The sequence below is a fragment of the Cyphomyrmex costatus genome, unplaced genomic scaffold (assembly GCF_001594065.2).
Source record: "Cyphomyrmex costatus isolate MS0001 unplaced genomic scaffold, Ccosl1.0 scaffold270, whole genome shotgun sequence".
NCBI lineage: Eukaryota > Metazoa > Arthropoda > Insecta > Hymenoptera > Formicidae > Cyphomyrmex > Cyphomyrmex costatus.
Window position 1 is genome coordinate 207,274 of NW_017276800.1, and position 23,318 is coordinate 230,591.

The 23,318-nt window shown below is 33.9% G+C and overlaps 4 protein-coding genes across 4 annotated transcripts in view; 2 read left to right on the top strand and 2 right to left on the bottom strand.

The window, feature by feature from the left end:
• The first annotated feature begins 8,749 nt into the window (after positions 1-8,749).
• On the top strand, positions 8,750-11,713 carry Usp12-46 (Ubiquitin-specific protease 12/46). Its single transcript, XM_018540824.1, has 8 exons — positions 8,750-8,933; positions 9,511-9,591; positions 9,676-9,892; positions 10,090-10,170; positions 10,242-10,537; positions 10,627-10,764; positions 10,939-11,082; positions 11,176-11,713. Exons 1-8 carry the CDS (start codon positions 8,931-8,933, stop codon positions 11,281-11,283), a joined length of 1,068 nt encoding a protein of 355 aa, XP_018396326.1. The 5' UTR covers positions 8,750-8,930; the 3' UTR covers positions 11,284-11,713.
• A 646-nt stretch (positions 11,714-12,359) lies between these two features.
• Positions 12,360-13,525, bottom strand: RpL21 (ribosomal protein L21). The gene is made up of 2 exons (XM_018540825.1): positions 13,488-13,525; positions 12,360-12,885 (listed from the first exon to the last, which is right to left on the bottom strand). The coding sequence occupies exon 2, from the start codon at positions 12,869-12,871 to the stop codon at positions 12,392-12,394; it is 480 nt and encodes a 159-aa protein (XP_018396327.1). The 5' UTR covers positions 12,872-12,885; positions 13,488-13,525; the 3' UTR covers positions 12,360-12,391.
• A 999-nt stretch (positions 13,526-14,524) lies between these two features.
• On the bottom strand, positions 14,525-19,928 carry LOC108774661 (Sterol regulatory element binding protein). The gene is made up of 8 exons (XM_018540812.1): positions 19,635-19,928; positions 18,269-18,805; positions 17,619-17,850; positions 17,133-17,536; positions 16,115-17,047; positions 15,599-15,903; positions 15,135-15,290; positions 14,525-14,889 (listed from the first exon to the last, which is right to left on the bottom strand). The coding sequence occupies exons 1-8, from the start codon at positions 19,732-19,734 to the stop codon at positions 14,536-14,538; spliced, it is 3,021 nt and encodes a 1,006-aa protein (XP_018396314.1). The 5' UTR covers positions 19,735-19,928; the 3' UTR covers positions 14,525-14,535.
• A 544-nt stretch (positions 19,929-20,472) lies between these two features.
• LOC108774659 (lymphocyte-specific helicase) overlaps positions 20,473-23,318 on the top strand; it is a 7,253-nt gene continuing 4,407 nt past the window's right edge. Inside the window, exons 1-4 of the mRNA XM_018540810.1 lie at positions 20,473-20,517; positions 20,670-20,778; positions 21,900-22,285; positions 22,599-23,215. Coding sequence (XP_018396312.1) covers positions 20,718-20,778; positions 21,900-22,285; positions 22,599-23,215 — 1,064 coding nt within the window. The 5' untranslated portion in view covers positions 20,473-20,517; positions 20,670-20,717. The remainder of the gene's footprint in view (positions 20,518-20,669; positions 20,779-21,899; positions 22,286-22,598; positions 23,216-23,318) is intronic.

Here is a 23,318-nt window from a genome sequence, read left to right on the forward strand (position 1 = left end):
TGTCCTACATAATAATATTGATAATTTAACAAAATTATTTTTTTCAGTTCTATATCTATAGCTTTTTTAGATATTGCAACAAATTAATTCTTTTCGTGTACATTGTTTATTTTCTAACATACTTGAAAAAATATATTGCGAATTTATTTCATCATTTTTTGTATGAAATCTAACTACACAAATTAATTAAATTAAATATTATAAAATGATAATAATCGAACAAATTTTTACTATAAGAAAATATACAAAAATTCAAAATATTCATGTAATAATTTAATTAAATAATTTAATTAATCAGCTCACAAATTAAAAAAATTATTAATATAAATGAAAATATTTTCACGGAAAAAACGGCTATGGTTACCACGATCAAAAGTCGTTCATATTTACATTATTTAATTATAAAAACTATTGTACGATTGTGATAACCGTAAGATTGGTATATCTTAATAGTTATGACTGTTAAGATATCTTACGATTATCACAACCAAATGTATTGATGGGCGAAATTTATCATTATTTTCAATTGTGGTAATTTTTTCTGTGCTAGACACCTCTTGGCACAACATTTAATATCTTTCACATCGACAGAACTGACAGCATTATTTCAATTAATCGCAACAGATTTAATGCATCCGTGCTTTCGCGGGGACAAAATATTTTCACTACAGGGTGTAAGCATTGGTCTGCATGCCACGTCGGTTTTGCAAAGCAAAAATATCTTGGGTACTATTTGCCGATCATATAACGACCTCCAACTCAACCTCGAAAAAAATTTTGTGCCGATTATTTACACAGAGCAAACACATGACTGCATAGGTCAGACCTAAGGTTGTGCGAGATATACATACAAAAGCGATTTGAGATAACACATAACACACAGGGGATAACTTGTAATATCGTCAGAACGTTAGGGTACGTAGCCCAAAACATTCCGTTGTACTACAATACAAGGCCAAGGGCTCTTTTCCTCATTTCGTACCGGAAACGCGAATCAAGTCTCAGACATGCTATATATATTTATATATATATGTATATACATATATGTATATATAGTATATCCTGCACCATTTCTTCGAGTTTAACTCTTTCGATGCCATGCCTAAACCAATTTTTTATCTCTTTTTAATTATTTTGTTACATCACTTTTGTGATATATATATATTACAGATCATATTATTCCTGATGTCGATTACAAGGAATAAATCTGTCTTTTTATAAAGATGTGATATAGATGATAGAGGAATATTTCCTTCAATCGCCGAGTACGATTTATTGTATTCGCCTCTGTCAGAAATATGAATGAGATCGCGTTATACCAAGAAGTATATAAGTACGTATTCTCCTCTTTTTTTTTATATATGGAAATATAAATTATAAACTCTTATAAAGTATATAATTATAATTAATTTACAAAATATATGTGCAAATAGTGCTAATTTCAACACGTATAATATATACTTAATTTAATATACTTATAAATGGTAAATGGTAAATGAACGTATAAAAAAGAATCTTCAAGAATTTCTAATAAAATTCTTAACGTTAATAGCATCTATTCAACTATTGTGCATTGAATAAATTTATGCAATTAAAATTGATTGTAACAAAATATTAACTATATAATTATATAATTGTATAATTACATTAATTATATAAATAAATATAAAAGTAAAAGAAATCTGTCCTTTAAACGATATTTTATCTTATTATTTTTTGCAACACACATATATCTGTTATTTGCTCTTAGAGACATTTTAGTCGACTAAAAATAACATTCATCTTAATATACCGGATATGTCGATGAATCACTATGTAATTAGTAATCACTGGAATCTGAATAGCTGAATTGGTAAGATATTTGCTCTCAGTAGAGAAGGTAGTTCGATTTTTCGAGATAATTTTGTAATATCATTTTCTCATCAATAAGGCTTCTACGATATTTAATTGCAAACAATTAATACATTGATTACTAGTGTTAATTTAAATCTGTAAGATGGTAATTTTATTTTAAAAAAGGACCGCGTAAAATCGTAATCGATATATAATGGAGATATTATTAATATGATATTTCGAATTTATATATATTAATATCAGGCGAAAAAAGCACATGTTAGATATTACTTGCTCCTTGAAGTGATATAAAGTTTTCTATAATAAATTTTCAGATGTTAGCAAACTGTTAATATTACATGAGCACTTAGAGAAGATTAAATTAGCCATTATACATGATTCATAGAGAGAAAAATAATACGTCAATAAAACAAATAGCGTCAACGTAAAACTGTTTCGCGCCTACAATCCAGGTATTTCTGTATTACTTTAGTCATACCCGCGCGTGATTCTATGCACTTTCATAGCGCAGTAGCGTAGAAAATAATAATATGCGATATAGTGCGGATGTCTATGAACGAGTATTTTGCGAATATGATTACAAACATATTTTATTTCGCATTCGCTTCCACTCTGCATTATCTGTATATATAGCTTGCAAATATAGAGTAAATATGTAAAAGCAATAAAATAGAAGAATAATTCAGACTTCAAACTAAGTTTTTTTTTAATTACATAAAATTAGTGGAAAAAAAACTAAATTTTAATAAATATCTGTTTAATAAGTGAGTATTTAATATAAATATGTAATTATTTGAAAAACCATTAATTTGATTTACGAAATATGTATTAAGATTTAGTAAATTTGTTTACATGAAGTTTTGAATAATTTATACAATTTGTAGCTCGATTACAAATTTTCGTATTCATCGGGCACACTAGACTTAGGAGAGAAACCGCAAGCTCCGAAGTCGAGTTAACTGTGGAATATATCGTGTCGCCGCGTATTCCGTATTCCTACGCTATGAGGCCAGAAGCCGCACGCAAACAGCCCGACTCGACGACGGCACAGAGTGCGGCGCAGTTGAGCGAATGGAGCGAATGTGCGAATACCGCGGGCGGCTAGTAGTAAACCGCGCACAAATCGCGAACGCCGGGCGCATGCGCGTCCGCCGTGGAATGCGCGCTCTTGCGTACCTTTACCCCCTTCTCATCCCCTCGCCAACCCTCTCGCATCATCTCCCTGGCTCCGGCCCTTCTACTCGCTCCCCTCCCTCACCCCCGCGCCCGCCGCCTCCCCGACCCCCCCCCCCCCGTCCAGTTCGCGGGGCCATTGCAATCTCTTCTTTGTTGCTTTGCCACGCCGCTGCTGCACCGTTTCGGTACGCGCGCTGCCTTGTACGCGTCACACTACGCGGCTCATTTCATTCGGCGATGTGATGTCATACACTACGTTGAATACGCGATATACATACATATATGTGAATGCATGCGCGTGCATACCCACGCATGTGCGTATTTGTGAAGAAAAAAAATTAGAAAGCGCATACTAATCCGTTTATATTTGTATGCACGCATTTATGTGTATCACGTCGCGAGCGATTTTGGATATATTTGTATAAACAATCGCTTTCACATACTTCCTGCCTTTACTTCATATGTATGACACATTATATTCTACTAACATAGAATTTCTGCATTAATTGTTACTGTTGAACAAGTATTTCGTAATTAAGTAATTAACTCAAAGAACCTCGTTGGGATTTTCGTATCAAGCTGGTAAACTCAATAACTGATTCAATGAAAAGTTGCAAGTGAGTTACTAGGATATTTCACGAAAATATTGCAAAGATGTTAATGTATAATAATAATTTTAGCAAATCTTGCTAATAAATTCATTCAAAATTCATATTAAAATATATATTAAGGATAAGCAGAAGTTCCGCGACCTCTCTCTTTTCCTCCCTCTTTCCCTCCATCCCTCTCGTTCTCTTCATACCCTCCCCCTCACTCTCTTAAGAGTGACCTCTATATATTTTACAAATATAAATATATGTGTGTGTGTGTGTGTGTGTGTGTGTGTGTGTGCGCGCGCGTGTGCGTGTATAAATGCATTATATAAACGTATATAATTTTCAAAATTTGATGTAGCAATTTTCTGGAGCTTAAAATTTAAAATGCAGATCATGCATCTCGGTGGCATACAAGATATTCACACGATCCTAATTTTTATTCATTCTCATATTCATATTAAACATTCTGATATTGAATATCTGAATAATTCGCAACATGACTAAATTAGCTATTACTCCTATTTTCATCGATACAGTTGGTCGAAACGCTATCTAAAATTCTCCGTAGTAATATATCCCATAATAAAGAGCGCACGACGTACAAATTTTCGGTTTAATTCTAATGTCCATTTCTGTTAACATGAATTAACTTTAATCTTGGTTTAACTTACTTTTTATCCTTTTCTAGTTTGAAAAATTAGAAAAGAATAAATTAAACACCGAAAGTTAATCTTGCATTGATGGAAGCGGATCTTATTCGATTATTATCGAGAAGAGGATATAATCGATTCGCAAAATGCAAGAAATTGCAGCGCAACGCGGCTGGTTGCGTTCAGAAAGAGGGGAGGGGGGGGGGGGGGGGAGGAGAATCGTCGTCGGTTGCGCGCGAAAACGTGAGGGCCGCGAAAGCGTGTTGCGTTCATTAATAATATAGCGAGGCGAGTGTGTGGCACGCGAATTAGCGAATCGACGATTACAAGTTGTACGAATCGAAGGAGCGCGGTGCCACACCACGCCGCCGTTCAGCCGCGATGGAAAGCGCGCGGGGATCGTTCGCTCATCGCCCTTACCTTTTCTTTCGCGGTGTCTTAGCCGACGGTCTTCACGGTCGATGATTTATCTTCACGCGAAGGGCATCTCGGGGTGGCGTGCGTAATCCGGTTAATCCAACGTGACACAAGAGGGACGTGCGGCGCGGTTTAGCCGCGCAACAGGTGGTCGTCAAAGATATAAACACTCGCGGCGGCATTCGTATATAATAATATATACAGGGCGCACAGCACAGCCACAGATTTGTCGCACGGCGCGCGCTCGTTAGCGCTCCTCTCGAAAAACTCCGTCCAACGCTCCCACTCGCGGCGTTTTCACATTGGCTCTCACAAACGCTTCTCGCAAGAAGCCACCGCGCAAGCCACCGCGCGGGCGAAACACTATATATTCCGCGGATTCAAAGATGCGGCGCGGCGGAACGATTCGCGTGGACCAACAGTTCGCTCTCGGTGTTTCGCGCGCGAACGGTATATTCTCCACCCTGCGAATGGCCGCGCGAGGAACGTCGCGCGGTGAGAGTTTCAGCAGCGGCAACGAACGCGCAACGCGCAATCACGACATTTTACACCGGCAGCCGGCGAGTGACTGACTTGACTGACTGACATTGGCGGCACGCACCGGCTCGCGCTCCACGCTCCACCATCGGCTCCGATTCCAAACTCTCATCCGGCACCGGCTTCGTCCTCGGGATAATCAATCTCATAAGGGAACGTCCTACATTGCGAAAATTATATCCAAAAATTATAGTTATGAAAATCCACTTTTCAAACATATTTTAGGTGATCAGATTTTTGGTCCAGGCCCTGGACCGTGTAAATATCTAAGAATCTCATTGATGGTCCTCTTCAAACCCTCTTCAACTTTTATCTGAAACATTTTCTTTATCAAAAATGCATTGTTTTCGAGATATTTTATGTCAAATTGTTAAAATGGCCAAACATGTTCAGCGCGGCTTGAATTGCAGGATACAGAATCCATAATAAGATCTCAAGATATGACCCTTTACACAATACCTATTTCAAACGTCATGTTCTGGTTGATAATGCTTGTCCTTTGATATGATTTTTGTAATGTGTAGCACGTTCCGTTGTCAGCCTAAAGTATGTATATACATGCGACACACTTTGGGTCTGTTTTTCATAGTTAAAAATTAGTGTAGACTCTTTCCAATCTAAACAACATTTGAAATATTGCTGTGATGATACTGAAATATTTCAAAAATGTTTCTTATTTACCGAATTTCTACTAAAAATGAAATAGATATGTATTTGAAATTTGGCAAAAACGAGAGGATAAGTTTTAGTGTAATCCAGTGCAGCAATTAAAAAAATAAACTTTTTTATTTGAGGAACGTCTTGGGAACATTTTCTAAGATGTTCGGATAACATAAGAGGATTCTAAAAATTCCTTGCAAGTTGATGCTATATAAGATAATAAGCGATATTCTTTGCAGAAAATCATGTCGAAATTATCCTCGTTTTTCAAGGACTATTGAATTGAATATATTAATTATCGATTAACAATCTCTCTCGTGTCTTTTATTTATTTCTGATATTCCATAATTAAATATATTTTAAGTTAAATTCAGTTGTTCCTTTTACATAGTCTTATATGATGTCTTTTTGAATCAAGCGGCTGTAATAAAATTATGGTTCCTTATTCGAAATTTTGTATTCGATCAATTGAAATTGTGATTGATAGGCAAGATATGACCTTGCGTCAATTTAAATTTAAACTCAAATTCTTAAAATAGAACGAGCATTTAATTCGAGGATTTGACTTCTTAATAGTATATATATCTAACTTAATAAAAATTATATTCATTTTTCAGTGTCACAATTAAGTGTGGACAATCATTACTTACGGGGGAATCATCACATACTTAGTATATGTAGTATACTATATATGTATGTATACTTATATATTGTGTACATTCCAAAATCTTTATAAACGCCGCTTCATTATCGGCAATAGTGCGATCATATTGCTTTTTAAGTGTGATTTTTTTTTTGGTAAATTATCATTTTCAGTTTCGTAATTTCACGCGTCATTTTTTCAATTTCCTGTTGTAAAGTCTATAGGCCTCTTCCTCTTTTGTCCGAGGCCTATATTCATTTCTCGAATCAGATTCGGATTTGTGGGTGATTTGATCCACAGAATCCTACCTCAGTCAGATATTAGAGACAAATATCTATAACTCATATGTATACTGATGTATAGGACCTACAGTTTAACGCCGAATCCGAACGGCGCTGATGATCATAGATCTTTTGATCACCAGGTGAAGCCATTTTTGGGCTCATTAAACGCGAAAAATCGCGTTTGCATGGGCGCACGTGGGGATTAAAACTCGGGTCTACAGATCGCGAGTCAATCACACCGAGTGGTGAGCCAATCGACGCCACACATTTGATATAGTATGCCGAAGGTAAATTACATGATTAATATAAATTAATATAAATTATATATTATATAGATATTAATATAAATTACATGTATAATATGTTATTAAATTAGAAGTAATCTAAATAGATTATACCGTATAGACAAAAGATATTTTTTTATATAAGTGAGCAAGAGTTAGCAAGATGTATAATCGTGTAAATAAAATTATCAACTGACATGAAGCTATTATATAACTGACAAGGTACATGATTATAGTTAGACATTTTGTTAACTTTTGCTCACTTAGTACATAAAAAAAATCTCTTTTGTCTGTACGGTCTCTCTGTTTAGATTACTTCTGAGAGAGAGAGATTTAATAGATATAAATATATTATACAAGATGAAGAATGCGAAATTTTGAATAATGAATTTTAATCATTGTGCGGAAACAACATTTATGATGAATTCTATAGATTCAACGTAGAAATATAACTTCTATAACTAATTTTGTATTATGTTTACTGTAACATTGAGAATGACTCGATTGGAGTTGAAACGTATGATTATTTATATTAAATTTCTTTGTGTTATTTATATTAAACTTTTATTTACATGATTTTTATCATTTAAATTTAAATTTCTTAATTGTGTTACTGGCTCTTTGCCCTTCTTCTATATACTTTGTTTCTTTATATAATTTGTGGATTTAGCACCTAATCCATGTATCGACACTACGATTTTATCGACAGTGTCGAAAATGTGATACATAGTTCACATCAATTTCTAAAATTGATGTTGGTGCCGCTAGCGTACGGCGGCTTCGCGTGTCACTGTCACCACCTGTGACGCGAAAAATGCCGCCATGGCCTCTCTCAGGTTTCTCTCTGGTTCAGAGTTCAGTTAAGACTGATTACTGGACATTACAAGTTATATATTGGTCGCTGTAAGTAGATATTCATGTTTTAAAAGAAGTATTACCGCTACAAAAGTAAATAAACTGTGTATCAATAATAAATTAATAAATAGAAAATCTCGTGTTTTTAATGTTTTAGAATGTGCAGTCACCAACCAATCAGAATCTCTAACAAAGATAACTAGTCACTAACCTGCATCTATGTATGTACAGCTTCGGTCAAAAGTACAAAGTACCCCTATAAATTAACGTAAACATTCTATATTTAACAAAAAAAAAAACAGATATATTAAGAAATAATATTTATTTTTATACGACAATTTTAACATTTTAATAATTTTCTTTTGAATTTTATTATCGTTTCCAATAAAATGTAATAAATTGGGGATGCTTTATAAAGCAAATATACTTATGGCCAAGGCTGTATCTTTTCCTATGAGGAATATTATTTCTCTCATCATTCCCTTCCTCTCCGAGATTACTCCGATATGATAGAGCTCGTAGACTTTGTTTGCTTTCGGAAAACCCGCACGTCGAAATCGGGACTTCGGTCACCTCGAGACCCTCGGGTTCGGTCCGGCTAATTCGTCGCGATCGCGAGCGTCAGACGGCGCATACGTTGGCGGGTTACATTGCGGTCAACTTGTCATCTAGGTTCATTTTATCCTATCCACCTGTTTAGCCTACGTTACGATTAATTCCGCACGTCGAAGACGCGACATCGCTGCGAGATTTGTCCACGCGCGACACGTGGAACGGCGTCAGGAAGCGGCGCCGTTGTTGCAGGGTGACGACGGTTTCACCTCGTGCCCCCGGCCCCCTGCTCCTCTGACTGACGGAGATGCTCTAGCTGAGTGCCGACAGATCCAGACAGATCCCGGTCAACGTCCATCGCAGTACGATGGAGTTTACGTCAAGTGCTTGCCAGTGTCACGCTCGCGTCATCGTGTCATAAAATGGTAAAGTTCCTCCTTCTCTTTTTCTTCTTAGAAAAATGATCCTCGTCGGAAAAACGGAAATATGAACGGAATTCAATTGTGTCTAGTTTCGATACTCAATCCTGCATTACACGTTGCTATGATTACGATCGCCTAATATATATTCTTTTGTAAAAGGGAAGCACTGTAATATAAAAATATGTCTATTATTTCTCATCACTCGTAAACACGGAAATAAGAACTATATTGAGGACCTTATCAGTTTATGTTGCTTCGAATTTGATCATTATTATCTTTCAGAAGATACAGATGACATAAGTGTCATTTTATCTTCATAGAGTGCCAAGGAAAATAGAACAATATTTCTATTGACTGTTGCTTAATGAAAAACATCCTTTAGCTACTAAAACAATAATGGAACTACATATATCAATATTGTGATTTTATAATTAGACTGACATTGATTCTTATATATGATTTTTATTCAATGAAATAAAAGTCCTCAATTTCTTTTTAATGTTATATAACATTAAGGTACAATGAGTATCAAACAGTAGCTTTGCTTGCTGTTATTTAATTGCTGTTATTAAAATTTTAGGGTACAACCATATCACAATTGGAAAGAGACATTGGCTCCGATCAGTTTCCACCTAATGAACACTATTTTGGTTTAGTTAATGTAAGTGTGTGTTGCATGAAATTGATTTAGCAAAAATTTTGAATCTACTGTGTTAGTATATATGATAAGAATATATTTTTGCAGTTTGGTAATACCTGTTATAGCAATTCAGTGCTACAAGCTTTATATTTTTGTCGGCCGTTTAGAGAAAAGGTTTTGGAATACAAAGCCAGAAATAAACGAACTAAAGAAACTCTACTAACATGTCTGGCAGACCTATTTTACAGTATTGCAACCCAAAAGAAAAAAGTAGGTTCTATAGCGCCAAAGAAATTTATTGCCAGGTTGAGGAAAGAGAAAGGTAGGTATTTTAAAGGATGCAAGTTCAAATTTTGCTCAGTACAGTAACATTGCGTGCATTTGGTACTAAGAAGCATTTGATTGATCATACAGAAGAACAAATTTTATTAATTAACCTACTAAAGAATGCCTCAAAGCATTTTTAGTATCAAGTGGATCATACCATTGTCATAACTTTAATATTTTCTTTTTTTTCAGAGGAATTTGATAATTATATGCAACAAGATGCACATGAGTTTTTAAACTTTCTCATAAATCACATAAATGAAATTATTCTGGGTGAGTATTTATTTATCGCTTTTAGGTGAAACTCATAGCACGATATTTACGATCGTGATTTTACTCATCAGCGGAGAGAACTCAGAGCAAACCGACTGGAGGAAAATGTGGAGCAGGAGATGCTGTAGGTTCGCCACCAGAGCCCACATGGGTTCATGAGATATTCCAAGGAATACTGACGTCGGAAACACGCTGCCTTAACTGTGAGACTGTTTCTAGCAAAGACGAGGATTTCTTCGATCTGCAAGTTGACGTAGATCAAAATACGTCAATTACACACTGCCTCAGATGTTTCTCCAATACAGAGACCCTGTGTAGTGATAACAAATTTAAATGCGATCACTGCAGCAGTTACCAGGAAGCTCAGGTATTAATAAGATGATATTGATTCGTCATTTTTGGATATATTGCATAAATTACTTATTGAAATATGATCGTTTTTATTTTTTATTACAGAAACGAATGAGAGTGAAAAAATTACCTATGATACTAGCGTTGCATCTAAAGAGATTTAAATATGTGGAACAATATAATCGCCACATAAAAGTATCTCACAGAGTAGTTTTTCCATTGGAGCTCAGACTTTTCAATACTGTTAGTACTCGTATAGATATCATCCACGAAAACATAATAAACCTCAGATATAAATTTCTTTCTAAATATAATTTTAATTATTTCAATAATAACACATTTTTAGAACTTCCAATAAATTACTTCACTGCCCACAAAGATAATATATAATTATATAATTTGATTGTGTGTGTGTAGAGTGATGATGCTGTAAACCCAGATCGTTTGTATGACCTGGTGGCAGTTGTGATACATTGTGGAAGTGGGCCTAATCGAGGGCATTACATTTCTATAGTTAAGAGTCATGGATTCTGGTTGCTCTTCGACGATGATATGGTTGATGTAAGTGTTTCTGCTTTAATATTTTACTCTGTATAAACAGTCATGAAATCACATTTAGAAAGGATATTAATAAGTATTTTTATATGTTATTAGAAAATTGATGCGTCAACTATAGAAGATTTTTATGGACTCACATCAGATATTCAGAAGAGCTCTGAAACTGGTTATATCCTGTTCTATCAATCGCGAGATTGTAGTTAAAGTTTAATATGAATAGCAATTGAAGATAAGCACTCCTATACGCTAATTTCATATTTTAACAAAACGCGCGGTACATGTGAATTTTGAATGTTCTAATGGTTTGTCAGATTATTTATGAGAATGATGATAATACAATGTTTGATAATGTTTTGGCTCGTAGAATATATAACAAGAGAAGCGAAATGTAGTTCCATAATTTATCTAAATTTTTATATAGAATTTTTGGTTTGTATATATAAACCAGCAGTTAAAGCAAATTGGGAAGCAGTTTGTACTAGGTGATGCTTTATATTTATTTATGTTTAAAAACTAGTCCGCCTTTTGAAGAGAATGAATAATTACGTTGATAACTTAAACGTGTCCATTGATATAAAGAAAAACGTTGGAAACACTATCAGATTCTATACAAATGTAAAAATATGACTGAGAATAAAACTATTGTTATGAGACTATGCATTTTGCTTATTTATCATATTAGATGCAGCAATATAAATTTGTAGAACGAAATCAAAACCAATTGGCCTCTCTAAATCAAGTACTACCACTTTGTTCACAATAATGTTTTTAGAAAGAGAAAAACCAATCTTATTTAATTACTCTGACTTTCAAACTATGATATATATATATATATATATATATATATATATATAAAATATAAGACAAATGTATCAGTTAGTGAACATTACAATTGTTGGATAAAGTGATAAAACATTTCAAATATTAAATTTTTAATATGTACGATTTTAAATAAATTCATTATTAGATTTTTAGAATGTTATTATGTTTAGAAACATAATTATTTAAAGCCATACATGCTATTAAGTTTAATATTTTTAAATTTGTACTACCAATAAATTAAATTTTATGTCCACCAACTGTCCATTAACTGGTGCATTTACCTTAAAGTTGAGTCTGATATATTAGAAAAATGCTGCTGATTTTAAATACATTATGTAATATTGTAATTAGTTCAATTTAATCATAAAATTAAAATCTGTAATTAAATAAATTTTAATTAATCCTTTTTATGTGTTTAATAATGTTAATTTTTAATAATATTAAAAATAATACAAATCTTTACTTCGAAAATTTTAGTTTATTTAATATTTTAAGCAATAAATTCATATGGAACAGGTGCAAGCAAGATAGGCGCCTCACGTCCTGATACAATATGAGCTTTGGAAGGTTCGGCAGGCTGCCTTTTGAGTTGGACACGAACGTTTGTCTCCTTTGCCTCCTTCCTGAGCCTCTCGTTCTCCTTGACGCGCTTAAGAAAATCATCTCGACACTTGGAATGGCTCAAGTGCTCGATGCGCACGTTAATCCTCTTGGCAATGATACGTCCACGCACTCTCTTATTTACGATCACTCCCAGGGCATGAGCTGTCACATTGAATACACGGCCAGTCTTGCCGTGATAGACTTTGTATGGCATACCTTTTTGCACTGCACCATTTCCCTTGATGTCCACAATATCGCCGACCTTATATGTCTTCATGTATGTAGACAAGGGAATAGTTCCATGCTTGCGGAACTTGCGGGAGAACAAGTCCCTCGTACCACGTCTGTAACCCTTTGAATTAGTCATAGCAATGTGTTAATCTGTAAAAAAAAAAAGTAAAGTCATATGCAATCACTGAAATAAAATCGCAATTCATAAACGAGATTTCTTTAAAAAAACTCGTCAATGAAATATAAGTATGAAATTCAAATATAATTAAATGTTTTTATTGTAAATTCAGGTTAAAATAGAATGCTATTTTTTCTCACTTTATATTCTCATATGTTATTTGCATTCTATATAGTACTGGTCCTATTGACCTTCGTTTGAAGTAGGAATCATAAGAACAAGAGAATCCCATATGAGGAATCTAACCTAACTCGAATATTCCTATAATTTTTCATATGGATTTAATGACAAATGTCAATTTCATGATTATGTGATAATTTATGCAATGAAGAACATGATTTATCAATGGTAAACAATATTATCAGATAAATCTCTACATGTAATGTGCAAAATGCACGTGGTTCGATGCAAGTGAAATCAAGAGTAAAATCTAGAGTTTCGAATTCTCTGACAAAGATAAAAGCGGCCATATGCACAGACAAAAGTGGATATTTGCTTTTGACGTACGTACAAGAAAAATATTCTGATTCGGCCTGAATTTCCAAAAATAATCTTAAAATGTTAACAAACGTACACAGACAACTCACGTCCACAATTACCACAGAAGAAAAGGTATTCTAGAGAAGCAATATGGTACAATTTATGCGAAATCAACAATTCGGAACGCACATGACGCATTTATTGGCTCCTGCACACTGGGCGCGGAAAAGTTTACCACGCGGTAAAACGTGATACGATAGCCAATAAGCTTATAGCAATGCGAACCGACTTTAAACTAGGTGCATTGTATGAACAGACCAAGTTTGATCGCAACTTCAGCATGGTCTCACACACACATATCCTCCCATAGTATCTAATTTAAATTAAAAATAAAATTATCCGACATTTTATATACACATACACACACTATATATATATATATGATATATGTGTGCGTGTAAATATGTGTGTATAATTATACTTATAATTAGCTGTATATATTTATATATTATATAATATATTTATTATATATATGTATATATATAACTAACTCTAACTCTACTGAGATTAATAAATTAATGAACTGAGATTTCTATAACAATGGATTTTTTTTTTGAATTATAGGTTGTTAGCCTGATGCGTCCAACTTTCAGCTTGGGGAATCGCCAGATGGAGTCTTTTTCGGATCCTTATAACGTAAAAATTATGTTTAGAGGTACACAATAACAAGATTAAGATTGTATAAGTTAAATGCTCTATATACAATTAGTACAATGATCAGTATAATCGGATTTAATTATTTGTTTAGTTGTTACGTCACGATCCTTTTTCCATAATCTCTTCCTTGTTCACATTTTGACGAGTTACTAGGCAGAAGTAATACGTGAAACACTCTGACCCAAGAGCAATAATATTGTAAATATGAGAAAGAAAAAAAAATTTTTAATAACAGTTTGATAGAACAAACAATTATGTTGTAAAACCGAACCAAGAGGTGTATCTAAAGCTGATCGTTAAATAAGTATGTCATCTAATTATTTAACACTTACAGTATAGGTACGAAAAAAAAAAAATATATATATATATATATGAGATGTTAAATCGACGCATTAAATATATATATGAGATGTTAAATCGACGCATTAATTAACAGTAATTGCAGAGCCTAGCTGTCGCATTAATTTGTAGCATTCCTGAAGACGTTTCCTATCCCCTATTCGCTCGAGCGTCTTGGCAGCCTCTGCAAGCATACCGGCCCGTTCACCCGGCGAGGCTAACAGCAATGTCGGCAGATGCCTGCACGCCAGACATAACGCGACCGCATGCTCCCTTTCACTGTTATTCTGTTCCTGTGACCGATCCTTCCCACATATAATCGAAGAACGCGAGTTTCTGTGATGCAGACTTCGATCCAATAAGATCTGAGTCTTCACTGGTGTTGCCCCGGCTATGATGCGTGCTGTAGCCTCGTACAGAAATACTCGTGCTAATACAGACTGAAAAAAATAGAAAATAACATTATATATAAAGAAATTATGTACATGCAATCAAGTAAGTCTGTTTTTCAGCTGAATTCTTTCACGGTTATTTTTTTCTTTTTTTTTCTCTACATTAGAGAATAAGAGAAAAAATGAGTGGCGCAAAAAGTTCAGCTAAAAAGAACAGGCATGTTATTTTACTATGCTTGCTTGAATCTTATTGAAACAATGAACTAAAACGGAAATTATGGAATCACACTTACCGGAATGTGCTGACATAACTGTCTCAAACATGCCAAATCACGCTGGAACCCAGCAAGAGACGCGCTTGCGACCGATCTTTCTGGCTCTGCATCCATTTCTTGCCAAAGTATTGTACGTATCTCGAGAAGCCAATCGCAAACCAATAACTGAGTAAGCTGAAAGATAAGCGAGATCAATTAATAGGTAACAAAAAATTTGCACACACGACTCACGTAGATACAAAACTATTACATATATATGTGTATATATATATATAATTATAATATATGGTGCTGCGACCTGCCACAGGAGTTGCACTGCAGGAGTATTGCATAGTTATATTTCATGCAATGCAACTACAATGCACACTTGTAACAGGTAAACGGTAGCACAGTTTATGCTTGAAAGAAGTTACCCTTAGAATGTACAAATATAAATAAAAGTAACTATATAAATATATAATTTTTCTATTCTGTTAACTTACCAAAACTTGCTGCGAAGATTGCTCCTTGCAATGATAGTATACCATGGATTGCTCGAGCAGTAGTCCCGCCTGATCAATGAAACGCATAGAAACTAACTTTGTAGGATTTTTTGCCACTTGGAGAACATTGAAAACAGCATGAGGTAATGGACTGCTACTGCTGTTATCGCTAACTTGGAAGTTCCTCTCATAAGGAAATTTACTCTCCACAATACTCCATGCCTTTGAATCCTCCTCTCCTAATCTCCAACTCGCGGCAGCGCAGATTACAGCTCCCCACCATAATCCAATCTCATCTTCGCACGCTGTAAAAATAAAGAGAAAAAATTAAGTACATTATACAATAATATATTCATTGACAAAAAACAGGCCAATGTTACATTTGTTTAGTAAGTATATATTGAATATAATTACTATAATAATATTATAATAATAATTAGAAACACACATTAATGTCAGATATTTTTTGAAAATTCAAAGTGAGATTTTTCTTGGAGTGTTAAATAGTCTTCGTACTTGCTACGCTGATTTTATCGGCACACGGGAAACAAGCTTCCACTTCTGCAGAAGCCATAATCATCCGTCCTAATTCAAGTACAGAGGATGCATGACATTCTCCAATCATGCCGGTCAATAAACGTAGACACTGCTCGATCAGATGATCCCTGTACGCACGAGCCGCGTATGACAGCGGATCTGCTCGACTGCTCTGTGATGTGAATTCGCTGTCAGACTGTTTCTTGTACTGCCACTTCTGAGATGCCAAAAACCTCGCGCCTTCGTCGGTCATGATCCATTTCAATTTCGGGGGAACGGCGCAAGAGGATAGTAAGACGCGTGCTTTACCCAGATAATATTTGTGTATGTACGGAAAGAAGGACTGTTTCAGACACAGTGCGACGTTCATGTAGATCTCCGCCAAAAGTGGCTTTGGCATACTCTCACCGGCAGTTTCCGCATAATTGATAGCGCAAAGAGCAAGATACAACGTCGAGTCTTTAGTTCCTTCAGACATACGAAGACAGAGCATATGCTGATAAACGATGGCAATTTCTACGGCAGACGTCTCCGCTTGTTGCCGTTCTGATTTCTCTGACAACCACTTCCTGATGTGCATGACCCATCTACCCAGCCATAATTTGTGAAGAGTTTGTCGCACTATTTGCCATGTGGTTGCGAGAAAAACTTCCGTACGTGATAACGGGAAGGATCGACCAAAATATTGTAAGCACTGATGTAAATCTCGATATGCCTGATTGCATTCGTGTTTGGATATGTTGAATTCGGCCTGACGTCTCCAACGACGTATTTCGAGGAAAATTTTACTGTCGGTAGGCAAAATGGGATCACCGTAAAGTAACAGCTTGTAGAGACAGATTGCTAAGAGTATCAGATTGGTAAACCAGAGGACAACATTGCTCCATGGTTGCTTGTCCGACTCCAGCTGATCTGTAAATAAAAAAAAGCATATTAACAATAAAAAAAAGTCGAAATCGTGATTGGAAAAAATATATAATTCACATGCATTTGTTACCTGGATAATTGAGTATCGTTCGTCCGTCCAGTTTCGTGTTCACATAATCATAATTGAATCTTCCAATATTGTTCATGAGAATACCAAGAGGATTGAATGCTAAAAATAATAGCATGAATCCGCACAATGTTAGCCGAGTGTGATCTTTCATGCCTCCAATAGATGAAGTAGGTACAGGATGTAAATTATGCAACGCATCCGGATCGTCCTTTACCGACGATGGAGATGGTGGTGACGGTGGCGCAGGTGCAGGTGAAAGAGATGGTTCGCTCGAATCCGAACGTGGAGGTGTTAGCTCTCCACACTGAATTTGTTGATACAAATCGCGAATATTGTGCCGTTGCGCAGACATCTTCAACGCCATATTCTCAGCCTTTAATTTTGCACTGTAGTTCTGTAGATGTCTATGTTGTATAAAATAAGAAATTCAAAAGCTATTCTTTTTGTTAAATATACCATGATATAAAACTAAATTCTTATCCTTGCCTGATGTAGTCGATGGTTTTTCGTAAAATTGCTGACTTGTTCAGCTTGGCGTCAATTCCGACTACAATGTTTTTTAGTTCAATTATCTTGTCATTGATCGACGTCCTGTAACGACGCTCAATAGCATTGTGGGCACTGCGTTTTACTTCCCTCACTCTCGGTACGCTCACATGTGTACCTGTGTTTAGACGATTAATCTGTACCTTGTCAGTGTCCAATACTACGGGTATCCCTTCAATCAAATATATAAAATTACAATTACATTCTTATTTCATAATTATTTATTAAAATAAAGTTTTGTAGCTTTAAGAATAAATAAAATATAATAAAATGTCTATATGAGTATTTGTGGTTAAGGAGATAAAATAAAATTTATAAATAATATTGAAATACACTTAACATCCAATGCACTTACAGTCAACCTTATTGTTAATCTTAGTATATTCTATTATAATTGTATAGGCTTTTTGCTTATATTTAATAATCATTCCTGTTTATATCCATATAACACAAATCTCTAAGAAACATCTAGAAAACATTCCCAATATTGTAAGAATGTTTCCAGGATATTCTTCAGATAGAGTATATTGTGTGAATATAATAAATATAATAACATTGAGAAATTTCTCCACTTAATTGCATTTATTTACCGGTAGTTAATACCGTTCCATTAGTAGTATTCACAAGAGTATGTATTTGATGTGGAACAGGAGTTGATGTGATGGTTTGTCCACCCTTTGAATACACGAGAGATTCTGACTTAATTAATTTGGCTGGAAGAAGTAGCTGTCGCTGTTGAGTAACTGGAGCTAGGGTTACAACATTTGGCGACTGTACATTAAAATTCATATTTTGTGGTATCGTGTACTGTGAGCTGAACACTGTAGGTTTTGTCGAAGTCACTAATCTCTGTGGTCTGTTTTGTGGTACCGATGCAATGTCCTGCTGTACATAAGTAACAGGTGTAGTGCTATCTGTCTGTTGCGCCACCATAACATTTGAGTTTGATGGTTCAAGGATTGCTGGATCTTTAAAGTCCTTAAAATCTTTAAACTCATCATTATTGATATTTAAGAAGCTAAACGTGTCTCCATCAACTGGCATTGGCTCATCCAATTCAGAAAGTAAAGCCTCGTCACTAAAAAGTTCATTCTTTAACAACTCGTTCTCGCAATTCGTCAAAAGATCTGCAAATAAAAAATTTTATTTTATTAATAATAATAAAATATCAATACTAATATTTAATAAAATATTTAACATTAATACTTGACATAAAAAATATCAATTCTTGTCAAATATATTTTAAAATTTCTTTAAGTATTTTTAATAAAGTATAATTATCAAAAATCATGTAAATTAAAATAATTATATGTAGCATATACCTATGATTTTATAAAGCAGCAAATTATTAAGTAAATAAATTCAATAATTTGAAGGGCTACAAGCCAGATACAAAAACAAGAAAGTGTATTTAAATATTAAAAAACATTAAATTTTATTGTTATTAAGGCCTATCAATGTAAGATTAACTTTGATCTTGATCAATTTGATTCAATTTCTTTTTTTTAATTTCTAGAATATTAAATGTATAGTATAAAATATTTTGTTATTAATAAATAACAAAAAACTAATAAATTATAGTATTTATTCAAACCAAGCCTAAATAATCAATGCGATATGTTTATGTTGTTTTCAAATAAATGCATAGCGACAATCAAAACAGATAAGAGACCAAACAAGATTATCTCCGTCAACAGAGCAAGGTAGGGTGAGTTATTTTTTAATTCGATTGATAAATCGCATTGTATACAAATGTAATTTTATTTCATAAAGCGCAATTGCGCATAATGTGATCGATCAATTGATGAATTAAAAAATTCGTTTGTAATACCTAACCTAATGATAAAATGTCACGTTAACTTCTCGAAATACGCGCGAGTTCGGGGAAAGAGAAGGATAGAGAAAGTAAAAGAAAGAAGACACAATACGAAAAAAAGCGGAGCGTGTAAGACCTACCATCGATGCCAGTGACTTCATTTAAATTGAAGCTGTCATTCGATTGAAAATTGGGAAAGTCATTCTCCTGGGTCGGTGCCCAACCGCCCGAGTCTGCCATTGCCGTCGCCGGCCTCAAACGGCTCAAACGTTCGCGATCACGCCGAATAAAAACTCGCGAGCTGTCAATTTTGCGGAGCGAACATTCGACACATCAAAACGCAGTAGACAAAAAATTACAAACAATCGTACGACCCTCGTGCGACCAATCCGAACCGTCGCTGCCGATCAGACGATGTTACGTCATCGACGCCAGTGACGCGGTTCCTTTAAACTTCGCAAGAAATCGTGAAATGCTCATTGCTCACGCCTCCATAGGTCCGTTCGAACACGGAAGAAATCTTGAAGCTGGTTTGTTCAGAAACAAGCATGTCGTCATGCCGGAAACATGTCGCTTATTAAGGGTCTGCGCACAATGGAGAAACAGATATTAGATATTAAAATATTAACCTATCAGAATTGTGTAGTCCGGTGTAACTGGTATCTGATAGGTTAATATTTTAATATCTAATATCTGTTCCTCCATTGTGCGCAGTCCTAATGGGCGCATTCAGCAGAAAAGAGCGCTACACGAGCGCTCGCTATTATTGGTGTATTCTTTTAGATCATCCAATCAGAATTTTAAATCTGGAAGAATAACAGCGAGCGCTCTCGTAGCGCTCTTTTCTGCTGAATGCGCCCAATGATCGCGAAAAAAATATCACTAGAATCGCGATCGATGAATTTCGACCTCAGAGGTTTTCACCAATGATTTTTAGCAACTTTACATTTGGCGGCAAATCATTTCATTTCAGTAACCATCAGTAACCATCAGTAACCAAGATTAGAGCACTGGCTGCGTTCGGTATTTCCATCTTTCACTATTCGATTTGAATCTTCAATGCGTAACGTAGTCTGATTCCAATCGTTGTTTTTAATTAATTATTCGAATATTTTCGTTTATTTATATTTTAAGTCAGGAGATATCAATTGTGTAATGTTCAATCGTGTCTATAGATACAGTTTTGCTCGCAGTCGTTGGCTTCTGTAAAAGCCGTTACAAAAATGGATCAAAATTCTCAAGATAATTCAAACACGAATGATTTCTGTTGTACTTCTCTCACAGGTAAATTTATATTATTTTAGTTTCACATCTTTCATGAATTGTATCAACGTATTTGCCATATTGTGTTTTAATTTATTTTAAAAGAGACAGGAGCCATAAAACAAGAAAAAAAGTAAAAAAAAATAAAAACCAACGTATTACTTATATACATACTTGTATACATTATGTGTATATTCTTTATTTATATGCAAATGTTATCCGCAAAAGTCAAAACTCTAAAAGCGAGAGTTTACAATGTTTTTCTCAAAATTCAACGAAAGAAAGAGATACTTATTGTATACTTTCTCCCTAAGATACTAATTCATTTTAATTTCCATAGTTATTTTCTATAACTTTAATGTTATTCCATCTTTGGCTAAACTATTATGTTTATGTGATAATTTATCTATTGGATAAACAAAAGAGTAAAAAAGTTAAGGCTTAAGAGACAGTGAGTTTTTACTAAAAGGTGGAACAACCAAGTCTAAAAGATTGTAAAGTAAGACAGTACATTTTTGTCATTTTTAATGGAAAAGTATTTGCTCTTTTTACGAATTCTTCCATTTTTATTTTTATTAATGTCAATCTTGAAAGAGAGTATATATATCTTTCTCTTTTATAGAATTTTAGTAAAATTGAATAAAATCTATTAGAATTTAATAAAATTGCTTGTAGCTTTGTTTAAGATCTGTAGTCAAAATCAAACTTATATAGTGTGTTAATGAGATTGAATAGATGAAAAAAGTTCATATGAACCTATGTCTGGAAATGCCTTATTAAAAATTAACATTCAAGTACTTATAAATAGAATGCATTCAACTGTTTTTAGTACAATAAGAATATTCAAATGAGTTTGACATATTTTATTTTTTCAGAAGGATGAATATTAATTGTCAAACTTGAGAATAGCAATAAATGTATAAGTTTGCATATTTATAAATTTGATTTTTTTTACATTTATCCTTGTATGCACATTTATAAGTACCTATCATACAATAGTATTTCATACTTAATATTTGATTTTCTCCATTGAAAATTTCAATAAAGGATTTAGTAAAACATATTATAGATTTTTCTCTCTTAAAAATATGTCAATGCATTTATATATGCTTATCTAAAATATTTCATTTTCTCTCTTGTAGAAGATACATTAATTGTCTCAAGTGATGTTAAGTTTAATAATGGTCCATTGGAAGAGATAAAAAAGCCAATAAAACGTAAACATTCCAGCAAAATTGAGATTAAAAAGCAACAATTAGAGGAATATAATATTGCAGCAAACGAGCAAAGATACAAACAATTGATACATTTGTTGAACAAAAGTAAATTTTACTCGTCCTATTTGATAAATAAGATTGAAGGTGATAAAGATAAAAATAAAAATGAAAGGGCTCACAAAAAGAAGCGTCATGAATATGTTTCACAGAATTATTTTACCACTGAAAATGATGAAAATATATCACCAAAAAAAAAGACAAGAAAAATTCGTGGAAGAAAATATAATGTACAAGAATATGTATCTACAGAGGTAAATAAGATTTAGATTGTTGGATAATACATAGATTCAACAAAAATGTAAAGGACTAATAAGAATCAAATAATTAATGTGCAAAAATCTCTAAAAAAGGGTTACATTTTAATATAATATGTATCGGATGCTTGTACAATACCCTGAATATCTTAAGAATTGTATTTCGAGATCATAATATTCATAAAAATTTTTATAAATTATTTCACTCTTATTAGTCCTTTGCATTTTTGTTGATTTTATGTTAAAAGTCCTTTTATTCAAATTTATATAATACACAGACACAATTCAAAATTGATTAAATGTTTTATAGATAACAAGACAAGTAAAGGCCAGAAGAGAAAAAAAGAATTTGAGCATAGAAGAGATAGAAGAAGAATTATCCGCGAGTTCAGACAATGAACAGAACTTCAAACCGGAATCTAAAACAAACGTCAGCAGCATTGCTATTGTACCGACATTACCAAAATATTTTTGTGGTAATTTGTATGATTATCAATTAAAGGGTTTAGAATGGTTAAAGCTACTTTTTGAAAACGGTCTGAATGGAATCTTGGCTGATGAAATGGGCCTTGGAAAAACAATACAAACGATAGCTTTAATATGTCATCTTATGGAGAAGAAACAAGTAGGGCCTTATTTAATAATTGCACCTCTTTCTACTATACCAAATTGGATCATGGAATTTGAAAAATTCGCTCCCACCATACCAGTCATTTTATTCTATGGCACAAGACAAGAAAGAGACGTTCTACGTATAAAAATTGAACATACATATCATGTCGAAGATGATTATAAGACAAAGCCTGTTGTACTGACTACGTACGAAACAATATTATATGAAAGTAAATTTTTTCGATCTCTAACATGGAAATATATTGTAATAGATGAAGGACAAAGAATAAAAAATTGTAAATGTAAATTGGTCAAGTATGTAGCCATTAAAAACTAATTTTAATGTGATTTAAATTGATTACAAGTTTTTAGTAAAATAATAGATTTTTAATATACCTATTGGCTCTCCCCCCCCCCC

Bases quoted from the DNA above. Each gene is read 5' to 3' on its own strand.
- Usp12-46 (XM_018540824.1), top strand. The intron at 10,171-10,241 runs GTGAGTATTTAT...TTTACTCATCAG, and splicing joins CATAAATGAAATTATTCTGG to CGGAGAGAACTCAGAGCAAA. The intron at 11,083-11,175 runs GTAAGTGTTTCT...ATATGTTATTAG, and splicing joins TCGACGATGATATGGTTGAT to AAAATTGATGCGTCAACTAT.
- RpL21 (XM_018540825.1), bottom strand. From the start codon at position 12,871: ATGACTAATTCAAAGGGTTACAGACGTGGTACGAGGGACTTGTTCTCC.
- LOC108774661 (XM_018540812.1), bottom strand. From the start codon at position 19,734: ATGGCAGACTCGGGCGGTTGGGCACCGACCCAGGAGAATGACTTTCCC. The intron at 17,851-18,268 runs GTAAATAAATGC...ATTTGATTGAAG, and splicing joins TGGAACGGTATTAACTACCG to GGATACCCGTAGTATTGGAC. The intron at 14,890-15,134 runs GTAAGTGTGATT...TATTTTTTTCAG, and splicing joins AGTTATGTCAGCACATTCCG to TCTGTATTAGCACGAGTATT.